Here is a 16,703-nt window from a genome sequence, read left to right as displayed (position 1 = left end):
TTAATGTAACGATTCAAGGGGAGGATTAAAAAGACGGGCAAGTTGGGGGTTGTCCGTGCAGGGGAGGGGGGGGGGGGGGAGAACAATTTGTTGGGGACACGCGCCTATTGCAGATCCACCGCCCGCCCTTACAGCAGAGCCAGGAATCTAACGCATACCGCAACAACCAAAAGAGTCAAGATAAAGAAACCACTGCGACGCTGCAGTACCCACCAAGGCCTCGGATGTCTAGCAAACCTGCTTCAAGTGCGCACACCAAACATGTTCAAGCTAGTCACCTGGAATATTAGGAGGGCAACCTTCCGACCATGACACGCAAAATATCACAGTATCTCAGAAGGCACAAAATCGACGTGGCTCTGATCCAGGAGACTCATCTTCTCCCAGATTCCGAGAATCTCTGGGCCCGTGACTGGGGTTGTCATAGGTACTTTTCATCGTACTCTGCCTTTGCCAGAGGGGTTGCTAGCCTGATAGATTAAAAAAAACAAAAAAAACTTCAGGTTAATAAAGATGGCAAAGGACGCTGGAGGCAGAGCGATCATGGTGAGGTGGATTTTCGAAGGGAATGACATCATCTTCGTGAATTCATATGGGCCCAACACTGACAGTGCAAATAACTTTGACTGGGTGATGATGCACCTGGAGGGAGCGGGTTCAGCCACGATTATATGGGGAGGAGACTTGAATACACCATTAGTCACAAGCCACAACTACTCACCCTACTAAAAGCAAGCCTTCAAGTTACTGAAATCTGTAAAGCGTATGACCTAATGGATATATGGAGACAATAACTGGGAAGCCCGCGAATACACCTTCCATTCTTGGGTCCACAACACAAGTTCTCGACTCAATTATCTTCTGGTGTCCTGCTGGAGCCTGCTCCAATGGGGGCCATGCGAAATTCTCCCAAGGTCAAACTCCGACCACTCAGCAGTCACTCTCAAATGCATTGCTCCAGATAGAAAGAAGGGCAGACCCCACTGGAGATTTAAACCGGGGTTGTTACAAGACCAAGTATTCGCAGACGAACTGCAGAAAGAAATCATATCCTTTCTAGAAATCAACCAGAGCCAGGTCACTTCGGCAAGCACACTGTGGGAAACACTAAAATGCTATGTAAGCGGAGTCTGCACCGAGAAAGAAAATGGAATACTAAGGATGATCAGGAGAGAACACGACACCAGTGAAGCCCGTCTGAAAGATCTCGAGCGAACATGCATCGCGTCCTGCGATCCGCAACCCCTCGCAGCCCTCAAGGAAGAGCTAGAAAAGTTCAGATCCACTGCAGAGAGAGAACTGAAATTCCTAGAGAGGGGCCATCGTGTTTGCCAATATGGAGAAGGACAAAAACCAGGAGCCCTCCTTGCCCGTTTGGTGGCGGCAGACAGAAAACCTACTCTAGTAGAGAGGATCCGCGACACCAGTGGCACTCTAGTACATACAGAAGAAGAAATAGCTGAATCCTTTCGCAGTTTTTATGAGGATCTCTACAGTTCCAAACACGCCACGGACCCAGAAGCCCTCATCCACTACCTCAAAGACGCTGAACTATACTGGGTATGCAACAAACCGAGAGAACCCTTGAATAGACCCATCACCCTAGAAGAAATCCTCTCAGCAATAAAAGAACTCCCCAACACTAAAGCCCAGGCCCCGACGGTTTAACAGGCAAATTTTATAAAGCTTTCGCCACCATGCTGGCCCCCCTTCTGTTGCAAGTATACGAAGAGGCAACTGAGAATGGGATACTACCTCCAACCCTTCGAGAGGCCAATCTGATCCTTTTACACAAAACCGGTAAACCCCCTGATGTGTGCGTCATACATACCAATCGCTCTGATCAACCTTCACAATAAGATTCTGGCAAAGGTTCTTTCCGCTAGGCTGCTCCCCCTGATGCCCGCCCTAGTTCTTGCCGAACAAGCTGGTTTTGTGCCCGGTCGCAACACGACATTCGGCATAAGACGGATGTTCGGAATCATGGAGGCACTCGACCCTTCACATCAGGTGATAGCGGTTTTGCTGGATGCAGAAAAGGCCTTCGACACGGTCGAGTGGCCTTTTCTCTTTGCAGTACTAAGACAGATGGGCCTAGGAAACTACTTCCTCAAATTGATTTCCCTTCTCTACAACCGTCCCCAGTCAAGCATTGTACTGGGGAGAACAAAATCAGTAGGTATCGAACTACAGAGGGGAACCAGACAAGGTTGCCCGCTGTCAGCCCTGATATTCGCTTTAGTGATGGAACCCCTAGCCTCGGGACTCTGGTCCAGACAGCTTCATAGAGGTCTCGCTCTCTGACCACACAAATTAATAATTTCCCTGTATGCAGACGATGTGGTTCTCTACATCCGAGACCCAGGTGAAAACCTAAACCCCATCATGAGAGAGGTAATCAAATTCGGCACCGTCTCAGGCCTAAGAATTAATCATACAAAATCCGTCATATTCCCTTTGACCCCAAACACTGAGGAACTAGCGGACGATTATGGATTCAAATGGTAACACTCGCAGGTCTGATATCTCGGGATCCTAATGTCCAGAGCCTACCGAGATATATTTCAGGATAACTACGAAAGAGTGGCAAAGTCACTCCGGGACAAAATTAACAGATGGAAGCTCCTTCTGTTAACTCTATGGGGACGAGTCTCATTGGTCAAAATGGTGATCCTCCCCAAACTCCTTTACTTGTTTGCAAACATCCCTCTCCTATTGCCCCAACATTTTCTTAAACAAATCAGAGGCCTGATCCTTGAGTTGCTGTGGGCCGGCAAACCGGCAAGAGTACCATACATGACGCTTATCCAACCAGTGGCCAAGGGAGGCTTGGCACTTCCCGACCTAGAGCGTTACTACTGGGCCGCCCAGGCCCAATTCCTCGGCTACTGGTACGCCACACACTTCATCAGACCCCGCGTGCAGGTTGAACGGGACCTCGCAACCCCCAACTTACTGAGATCAATCATTATAGGCCACCTGCCGGTGCCCCATGAGTCACTTAACATAGTCCTATCCACCTATGATATCTGGAGAAAAATAATTGCGCTGAAGTGTAACACTCAGATCAGATTTTCCCCTCTCATACCAGCAAGGTTCATACCAGGAATTCCCCTGACCGCTGAAAAAGTGTACCTAAAATGGGCAGATAAACTATTCAAACACTGCACAATCTCTTTGCAGAGGGAGCCTTTATAACACACCAACTAGCCAGATATAGAGGTGCCGACATGGCCCTAGACATGTTGTTATGCTTTTGCCTTCGCCATGCATTCCAAGCACTCCTTCCTATGTTCCCCCAGCAACCACCCACTTGGCAGTTACTACACAGAGTGATCCAGACTCGGGAGAGTGGGGGTGTGGGTGGGGGTGGAGGGGGGAACCCTACTAACAGACACGATACCTATGCACACAGCCTCGAAAACAAGATGGGAGAGGACCATGCAGTCCACAATACCAGAAGAAGACTGGACATTCATTCTGGGCCAAACACAGAAAGTGGCTATAAACACAGATTTTAAACAAACAAGTTACTTTCTTACCTGGGAACGTTCTTTCGATGGGATGTTCCGACGACGTATTCCATATCTATGACAGGTAATCACCACAGCTGTGCTGCTTTGGAAAATTTTCGGTGTCTGCGTCCTGCGTCGATACGCTGTCCTCGAGGGCCTCCATCGAGCCGACGTCACTGGATGTTATAAGTAGGACGCACGACGCCCGTAGCCTCAGTTGTAGTTTTTTCCCCAGAACGTGTGGCACCAGTCTTCTGCCAGTCCGACACACAAAGCCTTGCAGAAACGTAAGCTGCAATCGCATAAGAAATTCTGTAGCGGGGCAGGCAGGGAGGGAGCGATATGGAATATGTCGTCGGAACATCCCATCGAAAGAACGTTACCAGGTAAGAAATTAACTTGTTCTTCGAGGGGATTGGTTCCTCCGATGTATTCCATATCTATGAAAGACTCCCAAAGCAGTACCAACGTATGGAGGAGGGAAAAGAATTTAGAAATTTAGAATGCCCAATTAAATTGCAGAATAAAGGACCGCCTTGCCAAAGGCCAGATCCTGCCCATAGATAGAATCTACGGAGTAGTGTCTTACAAAAGTATGGACCGAAGCCCATGTGGCTGCTTCACAAATGTTACGAATGGGAACACCCCTCTGCAGAGCGGTAGAGGCAGCCACACCCCTAGTAGAATGGCCCGTAAGCCTACCGGAGGGTCCTTACCCGCCAAGCGGTAACATTCAGAAATTGCCAAGATAATCCATCTAGACAAAGTCTGCTTAGTAACAGCTTGTCCCAAACGCCTTCCAGCGTATCCTATTAAAAGCTGACCGTCCACTCTGACCCGGGACATGCATGAAATGTAGAAACTAGCTCTCCTAGGATCCAACCTATGGAGCCTCTCCTCTTCCTTACCAGGATGCGGAGGAGGATAAAAAGCCGGAATAATTACCTTCTGGCTTAAATGGAATTCCGATACAACTTTCGGAAGAAAGGAAGGACAAACCCCTAAGGACAACCCTGTCCTTATGAAACACCATGAAGGGGGGCTTAACATAAAGTGTCTGCAACTCACTCAGCGAGCGGAAGTAACCGCAACTAAACACCGTTTTCAAGGTTAGCAGTCTCAAAGGACAAGAATGTAAAGGCTCAAACAGAGCTCCCATTAAGAATTTTAGAACCATGTTCAAATCCCAACTGGGCACCTGGAAAGGTGACGGTGGGAACACATTAGTGAGCCCTTTGAGAAACTGAGAAATTAAAGGAATCTTAAATTAAGAACACTCCTCAGACGAGTGCTTAAATATGGACAGTGCCGCCAGGTAACCTTTAATGGTACCCACTTGCAGGCCCTTGTGGGCTAATGAAAGCAAAAAAGAGAGAACCACAGGAATGGCACATGAAAAAGGATCCACATTCTTAAACCTGCACCAGTCGCAGAACTTACTCCAACGGCAACAGTACAGGGACTTTGTTGCGGGCCTTCTGGCCGAAAGCAACACCTCCATCACGTCTTCAGGGAGGTCCCAATCCTTATAACTCAACCTTTCAGAAGCCAAGCATGAAGGTTGAGGGACTTGACCTCTGGATGAAGAACCTGACCCCCCTTCCCTGAGAGCAGATTGTCTCGATAGGGAAGACAGCGTGGAGGACAGATGGACATGTCGAGAAGGTCCAGGTACCACGTTTTCCTGGCCCATGCCGGAGCAATGAGGATCATCCGGGAACCGAACCTCCGTAGCACTTGCGGAATGACAGGGACTGGAGGAAATGCGTATAGCAGTGGGAAGGACCACTCCACTACGAACGCGTCCCCTAAGGCTCTTCTTGGAGGAAATTCCCGCGAGCAGAATCTTTTGCACTTCTGGTTTACGCTGGTGGCGAAAAGATCCAGTTGTGGGGTCCCCCAAAGGGCAAAGATCTCCAAGAGAACCTCCTCAGCCAGCTCCCACTCGTCAGAGACCGTGCTCTGCCTGCTCAGAGCGTCCGCCGCCCCGTTTTCGTCTCCGGCCAGATGAACTGCCGAGATTGAAATTTCCTGCTGGATGTCCCAGAACCAGAGCTGCATCGCCTCGTTGCACAGAGGGAGAGACCCTGCCCCCCCCCTTTTTGTTGAGGTACTGCATGGCCACTGTGTTTTCCGTCAGGATCAGGACATTCTTCCCTCGCACAGAAGGCAGAAAAGCCTTCAGGGCTAGCCTGATGGCCCTCAGCTCCAACAAACTGATATGGAGTCTGGACGCCGACAGACCAACGACCGCCGACTGTCACCTCGTTGGCATGAGCTCCCCATCCCGTGAGGGACGCATCCGTCATGATCGTTACCTCCGGCCAGGGTAGCCAAAATGGAGCCCCCTTCATCAGATTGCCTTCGACGGCCCACCACAGAAGATCCTGGGTGACCGAGGGCGGCACCTGAACGGGGTCCGACATCCTGCCGGAGGACTGCGACCACTTGAGTTTGAGAGCCCATTGTAGAGATCTCATCCGCAACCTGGCCTCTGCAACCAGAAGAATGCAGGATGCCATGAGGACGAGCAACCTCAAGAACTCGAACGCCGGGAGACTCTGGGCATGTTGAAACTTGTGCACCATCTGCAGAATGTGGGGAGCCCTCACCTGGGGAGGGAAACACTGACCCAGGAATGTGTCGAGCACTGCTCCGATGCACTGGAGCCGCTGGGTTTGCGTCAAGTGGGACTTCTTTAAGTTGAGGGAGAAGCCCAGCTTGTGAAGGTAGTGGCAGGTGACTGACAGATGATCCAGGACTTGCTCGGGAGAGCGTGCCCTGATCAACCAATCGTCCAGGTAGGGGTAGATGTGAATCCCCCCTTTCCTGAGGTATGCTGCCACCACCACCATGAGCTTGGTGAAGACCATCAGGGCGGAGGTCAATCCGAACGGCAGGACCCAAAACTGAAAATGCGTGTCGCCCACCGCGAACCTCAGGAACTTCTTGTGCTTGGGATGAATCGGCACATGAAAATAAGCATCCTTAAGGTCGAGAGACACCAACCAGTCCTGAAGTTGAAGGGCCTGGAGGACTTGAGAGAGAGTAACCATCTTGAACTTGTCCTTCCTGAGGAGCTTGTTCAAACCACACAAGTCCATGATGGGTCTCAATCCCCAGTCTTTCTTCGAAATCAAAAAATAAGGGGAATACCATCCCTTGTTCCTCTCCGCTACAGGCACCAGTTCTATGGCGCCTTTCTCCAGCAGCGATTTGATTTCCTGCAGAAGGAGCGGATCCAGACTCTTCAAAGAGATTCCCTGGTGGATTGTCGTGAGGCCTTGCTGCCAAAAAGATGTTCACCATCAACGGGCATGTTGAGAAGCCGGGCTTGCACATCAGGAGCAAACCCCGACTTCCGTAACCATGCAGATCTGCGCATTACAGTGTTCGCCGCCATGGACCGACTGACACAATCTGCCATTTCTAGACCCGACTGAACGGATTCACACATGGTATCCTTGCCAACCTGAGCAAGAAAGCCATCCCGTTCCTCCCCTTCGGGAATATGTTCAGCCGCCAAAGACAATTCCACATAATATAAGTGAAACATGCTAAGGCACACACAGAGTTGGCTGCCTGTAAAGCCATACCCCCTGAAGAAAACTTTCTTCGCCCAGCCATCAAAATGCTTGTCATCCCTATCAGGAGGGATGGTATGGTACGACGCCTGTTTTGCCGGGGCCGTAGCCGCCTGCACCACCAAACTCTCCGGAGTGGGGTGCATAGTCAAGTAGCTGGGGTCGCTACTAGCAGGACGGTATTTCTTCGGCAAAGATTTGCCCACTGCCGGGAGACTCTCCGGAGCAGTCCAAGCCGCTGCCACCCTTCTTTGCAAGGCCATATGGAATGGCAGTACCTGGTCAGTTGGTGGATCTTGGTCCAAGATGTCCGTCAGGTCATCCTGCAGAAAATCCCCTGGTGGCGCAGACCACCCCAAGTACTCTATCACCCTCGACATGAGGCGCCGGTACGGGGATTCAGCATGCATACCCGGCTCAGGCCTGCCAAACTCAACCTCCGGGGAGGTGTCCAGACCACTGGGGTCGTACAAAGACTGACGCAGATCTTCTAACTGGATAAGACCAGATAATAGGTCAGCAGGAACCTCCTCAGGAACCAGACCTTAATCAGACCCTTCATCCACCTCAGAAATATAGTCAAGAGGCTGGAACAAATCCCTGGATGAGGGCACAGAAAAAGGCACGTGTTTGAACTTGGCCAGAGCCTTCCTCAGGGTTTCCACAGGTCTCTGAGGCACTTCCGAGAAATCCTCCTCGAAAGGCGTCGATTGAATCGGCGTCAACATCGAGCGTGGCGCCGATGGCTTCGACACAGGCCTCAAGGGCGGAGCCCCGAGCGTGTCCTTCGACAGCCTTGGCGTCGATGGCGTTCTCAGAGGCGGAGCCTCGAGAGAGTCCTTTGACGGTCTCGGCGCCCAAGGCGTTGCGCGCATGGCTAGAGCGATCCACCTTGTCCGCCCCAGACCTCGAAGGTTCCCGGTGATCGCGACGACCGCTGGAGCCCGAAGGCGTGCGAACGGTGTCTCTAGCACATTCCCTGCTGGTGTCTTTTGACGGCGCGGATGGAACGGAGCCCTGCGACTGAAAAATCGCCATCATCTCCTTACGAAATGAATCCCATTCCACAGGAGAGGAATGCTTGGTGGGACAAGCAACTCGCCGACGGGCGGAGTCCTCGGACGAGGACGGGGAAGGCGACCGGTGACTGTGCTTCCGTGAATGCCTCTAAGAGGCAGAAGAATGGCGGGACCCACTCTGGGACCGAGATCCCCTGGACTTAAGCCGACGATGCAGAGAGTTGCCCCCTGAACCGTCAGTAGAAAGCCCAGTGGATTTCGACTTCCGGGGCTTGGACACCTTACACGCTAACGACTGGCAATCATCACAATCGTCCGTGGCGTGGTCCACACCGAGGCACCAGAGGCAGGCGTTGTGCGGGTCCGTCAGCGATATCTTGGAACCGCAGTCCCGACACTTCCTGAAACCCGGCAGTGGAGTAGAAGACGACGAAGACATTAGGAAATCTTCACAAACAAACGGGTTCGAAGAACCGATAGAATAACTCAGAAGAACCAAGGCGCGCCGAGATCTCCGAAGCGAACACGTTCGCGGAAAAAACGGAACTGAGGCTACGGGCATAGTGCGTCCTACTTATAACATCCGGTGAAGTCGGCTCGACAGAGGCCCTCGAGGACAGCGTATTGACGTCATAGACGCAGGACGCAGACTCCGAAAATGTTCCGAAGCAGCACAGCTGTGGGGATTACCTGTCATAGATATGGAATACATCAGAGGAACCAATCCCCTCGAAAAATACATTTCAACTTTCTACACCAGACATACCACACCCCAGCAAAACTCCACACATCTTCCCGAGCTCTCAGCGGCCTGTGAGAAATGTAGGGCCTCACCAGCCGACTTCCTCCATCTCGCTTGGACATGCTCACCCATAACCCGATTCTGGGATCAAGTCCTCGATAAACTGTCAGCAATAATTGGAATAACAATGTCACCCGAACCATTAGTGGTGCTCCTTGGTCTAACCAGACATGTACCATCTGCAGTTCGGAGACTGGCAAGTCTATTGCTGGTACTAACATGTAGAAGGATCGCAATTTCCTGGGGACGAGGACCCTCACCCACTTTGGTAAATTGGCTGATAGACATAACTTACTGCCAAGATGTCAAAACTGACTTCATCAAAACCCTGCCCCTACAAGCTCGACCCCCTAATATTTGGGGCCTATACATCTTCTACCTATGGTCTAGTCCAGATATATCCTCATCACCATTCCTGACCCCAGGAACCACTTCATAAAGTCTTGGTGCTCAGCGGCTTGCAGACTATAGAACACGTGCAAAGTGACTCGTAGGTTACGCAATATCCTTTATAGACTGTGATGGGGGGGGGGGGTCGGGGAAGCAGGGATCTCAAGGCGATGTTTATGTTTAAAGTGTATTGTTGCACTTATTTCATGTTATCTGAAATACCAAAAATAAAGGTTTTATATGCTATGTGGGTAACCTATAACTGAATTTGTTGCAACCTTACATTCCTTGATACTTTTGTGAGGTATCCCTGCACCCTGACCCACAGCCCATCGCCCATTGATTGCCCCGCCTCCTCCTCCCATTCTAGTCTCGTCTGGGTGACTCCCCTGCTCACCTTGGACATAAGCAACTCGTATATCCGGGAGATCTCATGGCCCCCGTCCGATATGTCATAACATTTTTCTATGGCAGCTTCTGGCTGACGGGCCAACTCTGCCTTGGGCCATGTACTTTTTATCATCTTCACCAGTCTAGCATATGTGATGTATTGTCCCTGATGCAATTCCGTGTCTCCCACAAGAGCAGTGGTACTTAAGAGGAAACCTAGTTCCTACTCAGGCTCTTATCGCTCTTGTAGCAGGATATTGAAAGAAACAGGTTTACGTACTTGCTGGAAGATTTCGTACTGTATATCACTGTTGCTGCATTTTTAGACCCTCAAATTACTATGCTAGCTGGGTGCAGGGTTTAGGCACCTCCCAGTTAGGGGTGTTCTGCTGCCAGTAGTCCATCCTGAGCTGCGTGCATGCTCCTGCTGGCTTCACTTCGGAAAACTGTGCCTGGAACATCTCCAAGCTGTTTCACTGTCGCTTCTCGCTGTTTGCTACCAGGGTACACCGCATCAGTGCAAGTAGGTACCATCGCTTGTTAGGGTGGTGGACCACCACTACCAATCTTAATTTTCTCCTTGGGCTGTTCTCGGTTGCCTCCACCTAGGTTGGCACCTTGGAGCAGTTACTGGGGCTGTGCTAACCTCCTTTGTGCACTGGGCAGCAGGGTTCTGTGGAGGATCAGAAGGAGACGGATGCTGTAAAGACATTTTCATTATCTCGTTTATTTAAAATTAAAATAAGGCGCGTCTTTCCCTAGGTGTTACCTACCTATTTTACTAAAGAAGGTCACTGTAAATGTCAAAAACAAGTCCGTCCACTGTCCAAATCCAACCCATGTGACCCCATCACTTATCACTTTTCTTTCCTATATGGCTCAAGACAGCCTTGCATATTGCTCTCCTCTGTCATGCAAGGCATCTCGCTGGCACTGCATATCTACTTTTCGAAGTTGTTGCTGTGATGACAAAGCCAGATTGCCGTATTGGTAGCTCCAGATGTACTTGTGGTGCGGGAAACCAATCCAACACTTCCCTAATGCACTGGAAAGCCCTGAATCAGCTCCCCACGCCACAGGACACCACTTCCCTGATTTGCGCGATGTGGAGACAGTGCAAGCACTGACAGGGAAGGCCACTCAGGATACCAGAAGTCCAGGATGAGATGAGAGGTGAGGTGGGCCCCAGTTCGAGAGACAACGTTGCAGGGAGTTCAGGTCGGATGCTTAGAGGAGGTTACCAGGCACTTAAAGGCAGGCAGGCTGAGATAACACAAGCACACTGCAGACCTCCAGAAACAGGGCAAAAGGCAGGGGAGGAGCAGGTAGGATGGTGAAGCAACCAAGTGCTAGGCAAGGACAAGACTCAAGGAACAGCAGGACTCCTAGGGAAAGAAATTAGAAGGTCCCAAAGGTAACAAAGAATAGAAAAAGGACAAAGGGACAAGGGGAAGACAAGACCCTCCAGGTGAAACAGGGAAGGTAGCAAGGTCGGACAAGGAGACAAAAAGGACATACAGGGACTAGACTAGAACAAGCTAGAGCTGGGGGCGAGGACACTGTCCGGAACAAAACTGCTTTGAGACGCAATGGGCAGCATGTACAAGCAACTAAAGTAGGGCTCTGGATGAAAGGGGAGGCCTGGACCGCAAGCTTTTTTTGTCACACAACCCGAATCGCCCTTTACACGGCGCATGCAGGGATCGCCGAACACGGCCGCCCGTGCATGCGTAGTCCATGCACAATGACTGCCTGTGATTAAACTGTGCAGAACCAAAGACAACGCCAGCGTGGGTAAATCCACCAAGACAGGTAAGTGGCGTGACACTGTCGAATATTTTGGTTGCTCAACTTCCAATTATAATCCACCTCTTCCCAGGGTGCGGTTTCATATATGAGGCTTATCTTTCTGAGCTCACAGGTCTTTTTTCCCAAAATGTCTTTCGTTGGTATGCTTGCTTTCTTATCGTCAGAAAATGGGCTAATCTTTCCCTTTTTGCAGGGTAACAAGGTTACAACTTTGTTTCTCTCCCCGGTTCTTGCGTTTCTCCTGACCCATCAGATTATTTTCGCTTCTTTTTCACATTACTACTTGTATGAGTTTCGTTTAATTTATAAGTAGTCCCTCTTGACCTCCGGGTATTCCCGTACCCCATATTACCTTCTTGGTTCAGGGGTAGCGGCGCCGGTACCTGTAGGACGCTGGACTCCCTTTTGCTGTCTTCCCAGCTCTGCAGTTTACCTTCGGCAACGTGCTCGGTGTTGAGACTCCGATCGGGAGCTCCTTCATCCTGCTGGTGGTTTCGGGGTCATTGTATATGCGGTCTGCCTATCACGATTGCTTTGTGGTCACGCCACCACCAAACTTTTCTCTTCAACCATGTTTGGATTTCCTTCGCTTTCACATGCCGGTTCTCCAGCGTTTCTTGCTTCGCGTAGGAACCGCTCTGGTTTACGCTGGCTCTGTGTTCTCCAACAGCCCCACCTCCTCCTGTTCTGCTATGTACAGGGGACCTTCCCCTCGTTCCCTCAGCCTATCACTCTCTTGGCTCCCTGCCCATTCTCTCCGGTTCTTTGGCATATCATCCCTTTTCAGTATCCTAAGCACAGTCCATTGGAGACTTTGATTTAAATGGCTAGCCTCAGTTTCTTGTCGCTAATAATGTAGGTTCCCTTTTATCTTCATGAAACCGATAACATTCTAATTAATTGCACAAATCCATATAAGCCATCACTTGGAGGGCAACAGGGAGTTCCTCACGGGAATGGAAACCCTTGTCCCCAAAGGGGAAGTATCTCCCAGTGAGGTCCCACTTGCCTCAACACCTAGGGAGGGTGTTTCAGAGCGGGCTCATCTACCTAGGGATTTGGGGGCTCCCCCTTGGGGAGAAGGGACTAATTCCCTCAATTCATCACAGTTCCCTTGTCTTCCTCATCAGTATTTTCACAGCTGGCTTGTGGTGTCGCCATGGGAAGGCAGTTTGTTATTTTCCGTCGTTTAGGGCGTTGCTGGACCAAGGATATGGATTCTGTAAATTGCACATAAAAAAGAATCCTGGTGCATACCGGGTAGTTTGGTCTCCCTGGAACAGAATTCTGGGGAACCAACGCTGCAGGCACACACTTTTGGGTACTTGGGTAAGTAGAGTATTCCTGATACCCCTCTGGTCTGGGGTTCAGGCATTTTTAAAACAAGTCTTTACCCTCCTAGGGCTCTGGTTCCCAAACTAACCTCTGAATCTCTTGATTGGGGTCCTCCCTGGGGTTGGTTTGCCGATGAATCAGCACCTATGGTAAAACAGACATGGCTTAATTTTCCCTATAGAAGTCTGGTCTACTGACTTTGTCCTGTTCAACTGTGGTACTTTTACATCATCTTGGAACTGTCCTAAACTGACTTTGGGGTTACTTACCTGTCCGTGTACTTCTTTAGGGTTCAGGGCATTCTTGCCAAGAAATAGATTTTAGCACTTACCTCTTACCATTTTCAAACTCTTTCCCTCCACTCCTTTAACTGTGAATGTAGATGTACACTACTAATTTTGGCTCCTCTGCAACCATTTTTCCTATGGGTGAATTGTAATGGTAACTGTCTGTCTTTCATTTTTTACCTCTAGGGCATAGTATTCACAAATAGTTCATGTGGATTGTTGGTATTGGTCTTAGTTGTCTTTACGACTATTTATCATGCAAGTAGGATTCCCTTTTCTCCTCACCCCTTTTTATGTCTCTACCAACAGGTAGTGGTCTTACAAATGAAATAGGAGTGGGTTGTGTCTAGTAGGATAACGCATTATATGTTGTGCAGGCACTATGGGTGTATAACTAGGTTTAGAATGTCTGGTTCCCCTCCCCCACCACCCATAACTGTGTGCTGTGCCTGTCCACGATAGTAAACCCACATTAAAGTATGGCGGTGTGGAGAGCCCTCAATGGCATGTACTGTTTTCATAATATACTGTGCATTTTCATAGTGCATATTAAGTGCTTAAGTACTTTTTTTAAACAGATAGTTTATATGCGTATTATAATAAATGCAAGTTTTTCAGTATATCAGTGTGGTGTTTTTTCTATGGATGAGCATGGACTAAATTGTACCTTTGCGACAGATCACAACCTCTTCGTAAGAGTTGGCCCTGATCGGTCGTCTACACCACCAACCTTTAAAAAGGTATGGCCTTTTTGGCTGGGTGTTTTTGCCCCACTCCAGGGTTAGTGGTTTTACAGCTCTCAACAAGGAAGGGGGCGAGGGATTGAGGGGTTGAACTCTCAGAAGATAAAGTACCATTCGTGTCACAACATCATTATGGACATTCCTTAACAGAATACTATATGTGTTACACTGCATCTTAAATCAGCCTGGTCATATACTAAGTCACACTTGCCTGTTCCTCAATTGCCATCACTACGCGAGACAGAGAAAGCTTACAGGAAACAGTTGCAAAATTATGATACAGTTCCTTTCATCCTTTGAGTGGCAGCATAGTAAAACATGTCGGCAATCATGGATGGGGCAGTATGGGGAGGAAGGGGGGCGGGTTATATGACTATCGTTTTGGACCACTGTCTGAACTTTAGTACCTTGGATTGACAATTTCCAAGCTGGAATGCAGAGTCCCTTCAGAAATCCAGCCTTTACTAACCCTTTACGCATAAAGACCCAGCAATCTGCCTATAGTTACCATTCAGCGCATAACACCATCCCTTTGATGACAAGCCCTGCTGGATTAACTTGGATTTCGTTCAACTTGTGTTAATCTTTTTCCCTTCAAAAGCATGGTTAGTAACTGCAAAATTAAAAAATAGTCTGACCACCTACAATCATGGGCAAGTCACTACAGATCCACTTGTATAGATATGATCATGTGGACGAGTACTTGCTTGAAAGCTTCTGCACTACTCTACTGTAATGCATACAAATTATACCTGAGAGGATATCAATTTCACCTGATTTTAGTCTATGTATTTTCATCAGAAGAATTGGAAAAATTAGGTACACTTTAAAGGGAACATCAATGTGTGTCAACCGTTCTTTGCACTTGCATAATTTGAGGAATTATATTTTGCAACCAGACACAAACCGGTTTTGTGGCATAGCTAATTTTCTGGCCATTAAATGCACTATAAAAAATAAGTACCTGTTTCATCTTCTTGGAATTTAAAAACCGGAAGCAGATCCAAACAGCAAAGACAATAGTGGCACAGGAATAGATGTAAAATCTGTTCAGCCAAAGCAACATACAAGGAGTGTAGATATAATGCCACACATCCACAGAAGAACCTGCAAAACATACAAGAGAAAACATGTTTTGGTCAAGTGTTTTCCTGACACAGTGGCAATAATCACAATCACAAAGTTAAATTGAATAATGAGCCATCATCTAATCCAACAATGTAACATTCAGAGGTTGCTTTATTTTCTACTACATGCGGCACTGCAGCACATCATAAATAAAATCACAATCCCACCCTGGGGATGAGTTTACAATTAGAAATGCTTCCTGGTGAAAAACTTACATGGACCAGGCAGTGATGCTGCATGGAATTGCCATTTTGCAAGGTTGTGGAAGCCATGGCTTTTTTTATTCTCATTAACTAATAAAATGACGTGGGCAATTCCATCTCTAAAACGATAAACTGCTCATCATAAACTCCATGCCAAAAAAAAAACAATGTGTATCTGTGTCCTGCTGCATCATTATCATGGTTAGACCTTACTTCCAAAACTGCTTTATGTCTTTAGTATGCTTCCTCCGATTTGAGATTTGCTTTCTGATATTAATAGAGATTTACAAAACGTTTTATGCGGAGAGGGGGGTAGATCCAAGATTCCAATGGATATATTTATGAAACCAATACGTTTGGGGGGCTTTGGTTTCCCTAATATGGTCTCATATCAAAGATCCTACACTTTGCGCACTCTTCATTTTTGGTTAAGAGAAGATGCATCGAATTGCCGAACTGGTTGCAGAAACTCAGCAATACGATTGAATAATCATACCCTCTCCTGGTCCTCTTGGCAGTCTGCAGGAATCTGGAAATTGGGGCAGATTCATAATGGAGTTTCCATGCTTACATTTGAGTTCCTTAGGTTGAAATATAAGCTGTGTATGTCAGAAGAACATCAATACTGTGTCCTTTACGAAGTTTTTACAAATGTATTTGCGCCGTTAAATGCCTCATTGCATAGTGCCCCACCTATTTGGCACTTATTCAAAAGTATGCAATTTTCTGCTTCTTCTCTGTAAATACTTCTTGCTCCGGTGGATGCTAATGTTCCTTCTGAGCAGGGTAGAGCTTCCTGGATCTTGGAATTGGGTTTAGAGTTATTAGAGGGATATTGGAATTGTATTTGGGCAGGACCCCACAAACAAGTTGACTTGGATCTAAGGTATACCCAGCAACGGATTGTGCATTGTATCTATCGGACAACTTCAAAAATGAAACGTAAACTTGTACAAGATGATATATGCTGGAATTGTAAGTCAGTTGTTGGCAATGGTCTGCATGTGTTCTGGTCCTGTGCGAAAATTACTAGCTTTTGGGATGACGACATACAGCGTATGGCTTTTCACTTCCTCATACCCCATTGCTATGTGTGTTGGGTTAGTTGCCATTAGGTATTCGATTATCTATTGGCCAGCTCTTTTGGGCGTATAGAGCACTTTAGGTAGCTAAGAAGCATATCAAAGTGCTGGAAAAGTGAGGTTAAGCCTTCTATTGAGGGCTGGCTGCAGGACCTAGTCATTCTATCAAGAAGAGAAAAAGTGACCTACCAGAAATTGAAAAAAGCTGCTAAATATTCAGCTATTGTAGCATTCCAGCCTTGCTTATGTCATCAGTGGATCCCTCTGGCTCGTGTGCTCACGAGTGCCTGTTATATGAAGAGAACTGTGAGGCCAGATTGAAGGAAACTGTTTACTGATCCGAGTCCGTTGGGGCCCACATAATCTCCTTCTCACTTTCCGTTATTATATATTGTTATAAAAATAAATCCTAATTA

At 48.2% G+C, this 16,703-nt stretch overlaps 1 protein-coding gene across 1 annotated transcript in view; it reads right to left on the bottom strand.

Moving 5' to 3' along the window:
* Positions 1-16,703, bottom strand: part of LOC138488122 (S-adenosyl-L-methionine-dependent tRNA 4-demethylwyosine synthase TYW1-like) — a 1,632,770-nt gene that overhangs the window by 1,467,065 nt on the left and 149,002 nt on the right. The window contains exon 2 of the mRNA XM_069614883.1: positions 14,839-14,981. Coding sequence (XP_069470984.1) covers positions 14,839-14,981 — 143 coding nt within the window. The remainder of the gene's footprint in view (positions 1-14,838; positions 14,982-16,703) is intronic.

The sequence above is a fragment of the Ambystoma mexicanum genome, chromosome 9 (genome assembly GCF_040938575.1).
Source record: "Ambystoma mexicanum isolate Mex_15411 chromosome 9, UKY_AmexF1_1, whole genome shotgun sequence".
Taxonomy (NCBI): domain Eukaryota; kingdom Metazoa; phylum Chordata; class Amphibia; order Caudata; family Ambystomatidae; genus Ambystoma; species Ambystoma mexicanum.
Note: the sequence above shows the minus strand (reverse complement) of the source record. Positions and strands in the feature narration are given on the sequence as shown.